General features: G+C 33.5%; 1 protein-coding gene across 2 annotated transcripts in view; it reads left to right on the forward strand.

The window, feature by feature from the left end:
• The window catches only part of LOC128214275 (PCNA-interacting partner-like), a 28,257-nt gene extending 20,513 nt beyond the window's left edge, over positions 1 to 7,744 (forward strand). For both annotated transcript variants that reach the window (XM_052920662.1, XM_052920661.1), the window contains exons 11-12: positions 705 to 823; positions 5,361 to 7,744. In XM_052920662.1, coding sequence (XP_052776622.1) covers positions 705 to 823; positions 5,361 to 5,772 — 531 coding nt within the window. In that variant the 3' untranslated portion in view covers positions 5,773 to 7,744. The remainder of the gene's footprint in view (positions 1 to 704; positions 824 to 5,360) is intronic.
• Positions 7,745 to 8,177: the final 433 nt, after the last annotated feature.

The following is an 8,177-nucleotide window of genomic DNA, read 5'->3' on the forward strand; positions in this document are numbered from 1 at the left end:
GGCAAGGTAGTTGTCATGCTGCCATTAGCAAGGTAGTTGTCATGCTGCCATTGGCATTAGCAAGGTAGTTGTCATGCTGCCATTGGCAAGGTAGTTGTCATGCTGCCATTAGCAAGGTAGTTGTTGTGCTGTCATTAGCAAGGTAGTTGTTGTGCTGTCATTAGCAAGGTAGTTGTTGTGTTGCCATTAGCAAGGTAGTTGTCATGCTGCCATTGGCAAGGTAGTTGTTGTGTTGCCATTAGCAAGGTAGTTGTCATGCTGCCATTGGCAAGGTAGTTGTTGTGTTGTCATTAGCAAGGTAGTTGTTGTGTTGCCATTAGCAAGGTAGTTGTCATGCTGCCATTGGCAAGGTAGTTGTTGTGTTGTCATTAGCAAGGTAGTTGTTGTGTTGCCATTAGCAAGGTAGTTGTTGTGTTATCAATGGCAAAGTAGTTGTTGTGTTGCCATTAGCAAGGTAGTTGTTGTGTTATCAATGGCAAAGTAGTTGTCATGCTGTCAATGGCAATAAAGTTGTCATGTTATAAGTGGCATAGCTGTCATGCAATCACTTTAATCATGGTCATCATTCATAAGAAAATTTGTTCTATAAAACAGAGACAGAATAAGTTTTATAAACTAAAATCATTATATAAATTCACAGTAATTGTGTATGTAGCCTACTATAAAGCTTAAGTTTGAAAACCTTGTTTCGTTTACTTCTCCAGACGCCGGTGTATGCAAAGCGTTACAAGTCGACATATGACTGGGCAGACCCGGCTCACAACGTTGATGTAACTGGAGATGATGACATCATGGCCGCATCACAGGTCTTTATTCTGCCAAGGTGAGACTTACTGTAAACCCACCCATTTTAATTTGATTGAAAGACAACTGTTAATTTATTATAATTCTCCATTCTCCAGTCTGTTTCCTAATTTGAAACCAGTTTTTGAATTTTCTGAGAGGCCAACAGTATGTTCCACTGGTTGGGCTTTAGTCGTTACCTCAGAGGTGATATGCAGACATTTGTACTGATAAGCCAATTTCAGCCACAAATTAGAGAGTTTGGTATTGCAGACATTAGATTCCATTATATGGTCCAATTTTCTCTCTATTCTTGTCTTATGAACAATTTTTCAAGTGTTGTTTGTAAGATTGCATATTGTGTTAAAGCCAGGAATTGAAGGAAAATGAATTTGGTTGGTTTAAAAATCGAAATGTTCTGGAGGGAGGGGGTTATTGAAAAATCCTTGTGGGTGGGGTGACCCCCACCAAGGCCCTTTTCCTTAATTTGCTGCACCGCTCAAAATGCCTGTTAATTCCAATATTCCATCCTGCGCTTTTCAATCCTGTCTGGAGCACTGTGTAATTCAGTGTAAGACACATCACAGAATTCAAAACATAATTATTGAGTCCAGGGGCAATATCCTCAAAGATATAAGATGAGAAAAAAATGGGATCTAACATTAAAGATTATTTATATCCAAAACATATCTAATGTTCACCATCTACTTTCCCAAGCTTTAAATTCTTTTTTGTAACCTCACCTTAATTGCAAAATAAAAACAATGAACTTCAGTTAAGACATAACACGTAACTCGTGTTGATGCAATTTTAATATTATAAACCAAACTTCTTTTATTTTCGTAATTTATGCCTTAACTGTTTGCTTGAGGTTTTCTTGAGGTTGAGGCTTGAAGTGAGAGGTAACCTTGAAGGCTTTACAAGTCATATTTTAGGAAGAGTTTGACAGAGTTATTACAAACGTAAGTAAACCATGAAATTGGAAGACAGTATAGCAGGTGTGAAGGTGCAGTTGGTTTCTATGCTCCTAATTATAATTATTTATAAAAGTTGTTGAAAATGCAAATTGAAAATGGTACACGTGAATTTATGATTCATTTGTTGGTTTTTCGATGTATTAAAGTTTGTACATGACTACAGTTTTGGTTATATATGTGGGTTTATTTTTTTTCAAGATACTTGGCACACATGTTGCCAATGAGATTATGTACATGCAAATGTAAGGCCCTTAACCCTGACTTAAATAATGGTCATAATTGTTCAAATATGCCCTTTTTCTTACCAAAAATATAATTTTGACCATAATTATAAAAACATGAAGATGATGTTTAAATAAATACATGTGTTAATATCTACTTACAGACAAAATTTCCATGCGTAGCAAGATCCATAACTCTAATGCTAGTTTTTCAAAATAATAAATAAACAGACGAGCATTTGCCCCACAGCTCTTGGGTGGGAAATGAGTATATGTCCCTACATAGCTGTGGAGATCAGTCAATGTTCTAGAATTTGTAGGATTACACAGACCCCAGAATGGATCAACTGGATATGTTCTTTCAACCTGGGCAGTATCAGTCAGTGATGCCGAAAATGATTTGTTTTCTTATAATTATCTTCTAATTGATGTAGATTGTTATATTTTACATCATCTTTGAGTGACACTTTGACCTATACATCAGATTTATTGTACCTTTCTTCATTTTCACATTACTTTTAAGATCCTATTATTATGTTTAATTACATAATCATAAGCTGCCTTTGTTTACCATCATAACATTGTTTCTACTTTAAACACACGTTGAATCATGTATGAAGTTGCACGCAGCAACGTTCATTTTTTACAGTAACAAGAGACAGCTACTGACATGCCTTCATAGGATCACTCCATAAATAGATTTTAATGTTGAAGGTGCATTACTTTAATTTAAATGGCTGTAAAAAGCAGTCAAAGTATCAAAAACTTCCACGAAATGCTGTCACTCACTTAAACAGTTTTAATTATTAATGATTATAATTTTTAGTTGGTTTGTCTTTTGAAGAAGAAAAGGTGCAATATTGTCATAGCCTCTGTGTCATTGCCTTGGTTATATTGAAAGAAAACCCTCAATATATTCAATTGAAACTTGGTACACATGTTGACAGAAACAATGAAATAATGAAAACACAGGTTGTCTGCTCATTAAACAAATACACAATAACAAGGTACGTGGGAAGATGAAAGGGCAGCATGGCACACTTTAGGCAGTCAAAGGGGCAGCATCATATTGGCAGATGCCCAAAACACCTAGTGGAAACACTACCATCAGGGGCGTAGCTGCCTTTATGCATTCTGACAAAAAAGTTCAAATAAATTAGCCAAAGTTGCAGTATGCCTATTTGACTACATGATGATAAATAAAGCATCTCAAAACGCAGAGAATGCACCAGACTGCACCATGGTTTCAAAATTTTCAGAGAGGGCATGACCCCAAACCCCCCTAGCACAATTATGAATCCACATAAATAGAGGGCTAGCTATAGCCCTGACTATCATGAACAGATGAGAGTTGACACTCTGAGGTGCTCTTGTTATATTTTATGTGAGACCAAGAGAAACTGTTGCATCAGAAAGGTTGGGCTGTTATGCTTAATGAAGACATTGAAACTTTATTTAAAGGTGATGATAATTAGCAAGTTAAATTTGTTGCACACCTTTGTCAGTATGTCATAGTTAGATGACATGAAGTAAATTGACATGATTAAGAATGGGCAGAGTGAGTGTAGCGAAATCTAGTACTTAATGATTGCCTACCTGCAATTCTGTTAGCTTCAAATATAGATTGTATTCTAGATAAAGTTTCATGACAAGAAAGCTTATATTTATGAAGATATTAAAGTTTTACCTTCATGTGACCTTTTGTAGTTTACATAATTAGAAGTACAAAGCATAAGCAATTAGTCATGACTTTTACAATTTAAATTATTATTATTCCGAATATGTCAGTTGTACTATTGATATATCATTTTTATAGTCACTGTGTTACTTTTATTGACAGTTTTTTGTTTGATTATAAAATATAGTCATTAAATAATTGTAGTTTTGATACTTATTAAGCTGTCAGAAAGTGCTAGAGTCAGGTCTTTAAAATAGAAAATTTTATTTCATAATTAATACTAGAACCATTAAGCTTTATGATTGATGGATCTTCATGTGATGGATAGTTATTTCTTGAAAACTGGGGGTTTAAAGTCACTTGCTTACAGATTTCATTTTGGCAGTAATTTTACCCATTTTTTTTTTTATCAAATTGGGTCATTTGAATTGATACTAAAAAATAAAAAGTGACAGACAGATACTCATTTGAACCAAAGCAGTGACAGAAAGTTGCCAATGTTTTGTTAATTAGAATTTAAAATAGTACAATTTTCAATTGTTTGACTACAGTATGCTTTCAGGGAATTGGAGCATTTTTAGTGCGAGATTTGTAAATATTTACCATCAACAGAAGACCCTTTGGGTATTCTAACTTTGACTAAATTATGATGAAAGATTGTTAGTATGTACGTACTAAAATAAGTGGCATTTTATAACTATTTATTTTGTGTATGTACTAATACTACATACTCACACTCTTTAATTTTATAGCGGTCCACATATTATTTTGTGAACTACCCACTTAATTTGGGTCAGCCACTGTTGATATCTACCACTTCACCATATTGAATTGAACAATGCCTGACTGCTGATTTAAAATAATTTTATTGAATAAATTTGGCTTTCTCATTGCACAAAATATTATGTTGACCACTACTGACCACTGCTGATTGATATGAGAACAATTTTCTCTGCACTTAAAATATAGCTTTTAAATGAGGACCCTGTAAACTGTGAGCATGTCCCTTTAATTAAAAAAAAAAATATTCATATTAAAGTAGGGCATATTTTACGAGTGTTGTTATGGAGGTTTTAAATTATGAAGTGTTTTTGACAGTCTGTTAACAATTTATTGTTATAAATGGGAGAAAATCATGACCATTAAATCAGGGTTCATAAACTAATAAACAGTTCTGACTTAAGAAAACTTTTGTAAAAAGATTTAAGCAGTGCCATAGTCTAAGTTACAGAGGCGCACAGAAAGCTATAAGTCAATGCAATTTGGTATGACAAGTAAATGCATAGAAAATGTTAAAAAAAGAGGGAAAAAGATTCAAATGCTCCAGAAGTTGAATCTTACTGTTGGCTAAACATTTAAAGGGCATAGCTAGGCCACAATATATCAAAAATTTGTTTGGACTGTTTCACGACTGACTCACATAAATACCTGCGACACAAAACTCTTTTTTAAGTTTCTTTTTGTGTTTTCAGTACAAAATTAAGGTGTTAGGAAGTTAAAAAACAAACAAACAAACAGAAACTTATCTACCTTGTCACACCTTAAATATGGGTAGAGAATTGACAAGCAAACTCTTTGATAGATTGATAGTGGCTATAGGCCCATAACATATACTTCTCTTGGTGAAAATCAGGCGAAGAACTTTGGGCTCATCATTTTTATACAGTACTATAAATTAAGAGTTTAACTTTTGTTTTTCAGTAAGACAGTTGTCCATGCTGGCTCAAGGCTGAGTTCCGGTGAAGCCCAAAAAGCCCTTGAAGCCATGTTGGAGAAGGACGTGGGTACAGACACCAGTCTATCAGATGTTACAAATGCCCGGAACCAGTCTAAACATACCAAGAAATCTTCTGATGATGATAATAAAGATAATGGAAACAAAAAGCCTGGAGGAAAGAAAACTAAACCAATTGAAGAAGATGGTAAAGCACTTGAGGCGAAAGGTAACCAGTCTAAAAATTTGAAAAAACGAGCTCTACCAATTGATGCACAGTCTACTGAAACCTCACAACCAGAAAAGAAAAAGAAACAGGACCAGTCAAAGTCGTGTAGGCGAAAACTCTTGCCACAAGTTAAAGGCCAGCAGCAGTTAACAAGCTTTTTCAGAGTTTGACTCACAAACCACTTCCATTTGTATTTTAAGGACAAGCAGGTGCAACATCAGCTTTTAGAAATTGACCACAAAACCGCGTTCATGACAGCTGTAAACATAAATGACAGTTACTGATTCATAATTCCAAAATTATTTTTGGATTTAAGAACCACCCATTGTGTTAACATTTACTGCCATGACGTCATCCAGTTTCACATCATGTTTTAACTTTTTTTATACTTCATGGGGAGAATTCTATCTATAGTTAATAGTTTTTATTTAATTATTTATTTATTTATTTTGTCATGACAGTTGAGATGAGAGCATGAAATCATGATGCTTTTTGTGTATTTATACTTGTTGATGAAGATTGGTTGAGTTTTATCAACGCTTTGTTTTCCTATTGTGAACACGCACCTATTTGTTAGCCACAATGTGTTCACTGTTATACATAGTTATGCAATTTGAACTTGAAATTCCCTGTACTTGATCTTTACCTGTAGAGTTATAGATTCCTTGTATCCTTAGCACTCAAGGATTGACCACATTTATCCATGTGTTCATGCCGTATGAATGCAGAAGGGCAGGTGAGCAAATTCCATGCAGCATGCTAAAGCCTCTTGGGCAATTTGCAAATGTGCCCCACTGCATTCATACAGCATAAATATATGAGAAAGTGTGATCAATCAATAGATTTAAATCATTATTTGTCATGATTAATATATATATTTTGCAACTGAGTTTTTATTATTCAAGAAAAGTTATCAGTAACTTAGGTAGAAAAAACTCGAATAGCGGGTTATTGTTACATTGTTTACCATTGGCTCAATCAATTTAAGCTAATCCAATCAGAGCACAATATTGAAATTAACAATAAGGTCAGGCTTTACAATATGAACATACAGAATTTTCTATGTACAAAAAGCACAGCGAAGGTAAATATTACACCATGTTTGTTGATTATATTTTTGCATGCTTTCGTAAATCTGAGGTTAATCATTTACTATTGGCCATAAAGTGATAAACCACTAAATATATTCACATGAAACTTGGTACAAATGTTCAAGTCAACATAACTCTTTCTGAGGTTTCAAGTTATGCCCCTTGATTGACTAAAAAATTGAATCAATTGAAAAAATGGATGAGTGTTGGTGCTCTAGCAGTGCTTTTGTTGTTCATTCTAAACCATGTTAATGTTAATATGTGAAAATGCACAGAATCATTTTTTGTTAAATTATGCAAACATCTATCTAGTTCTATTTGAAAGGTTACCTTTATGATGTACAATTATATTTATATGATATTTGTAAACATTAGTAGGCGATTGTATAAAACCGTTTTTTATAGTTATATAATATATATTAATTTATATTTATCCCTTGATCCAATAATTACTGAAATTGTCTTTTTGTGCAAATTAGCCAAGATAACATTTGGATAACTTATCCAGCTTTATACAATTGGCTTCAGATCATTTTTTCCATTTGTTCATTGATTTTTTTTCTGATCATCATTTTCTTTATACAAGAAACATGCACCATCATCGCATGTGTTCATCATCACCCATCTCATTTATATTGATATTGCATGTATTAATAGAATACCAAAAAGGTAAAAATTTTGCTTCTGGTTCCAATTCTTTATAGGTTAAGCTGTGTCTGAACATCATTTTTACCATCTCGGTTTTCACACTTGCCATCACCATTTGCACACTTATATACACCCAACTCAACTTAACTCAACATTGTTTATTACATATGAATTAAGGCAACAAATTGTTCTAACAGAAGAGCACAACAATATTTAATACTAAAAATAAGTATAAAAAAAAAATAAAAAAAATATTGGTTTCTTAAGATGTTTGTATTGTATTTAAACTTAGACAGGTTGTTTAGAATTATTCTCGAAATTTTGGATAATAAATTGACAAATTTTTGCTTTGTTGGCCACATGTTATAACTTGTTTTATATCTTTGGTTCTTCATTCTGAATATTTTGGGCATATCAATAAAACATGAAAATCACTTTGATTACAGTTGTTACATCTTTGATTCCTCAGTATATTTGCGTATTGACTACATTCAATCAGTAAGTCATGTGAAGATGTCCTAAATTAACCCTTACCATGCGGGGTCCGATTATATTCGGACCTAGTTGTGTGTAACCCGATCCATGCTAAGTCCGGATATTTTCGGACCGGGATATTTACCATGGGATGTTCAACAAATCCACTTCAAATTCAAATCTTGCAGCAAATTACCACATCAGTACATAAAAATCACATAGCAAAATAATAAATCTAGCATGTGACTTAATTTTATGTACCAATAATAGTAAACTGACAGAGAAATCAATAATTATGTATCGGATTTTTTCATTTTCTCCCAACTCCGCCATTTTGAGTATGCGTTCACAGGGCATTTATA

The sequence above is a fragment of the Mya arenaria genome, chromosome 13 (genome assembly GCF_026914265.1).
Source record: "Mya arenaria isolate MELC-2E11 chromosome 13, ASM2691426v1".
Classification (NCBI taxonomy): domain Eukaryota; kingdom Metazoa; phylum Mollusca; class Bivalvia; order Myida; family Myidae; genus Mya; species Mya arenaria.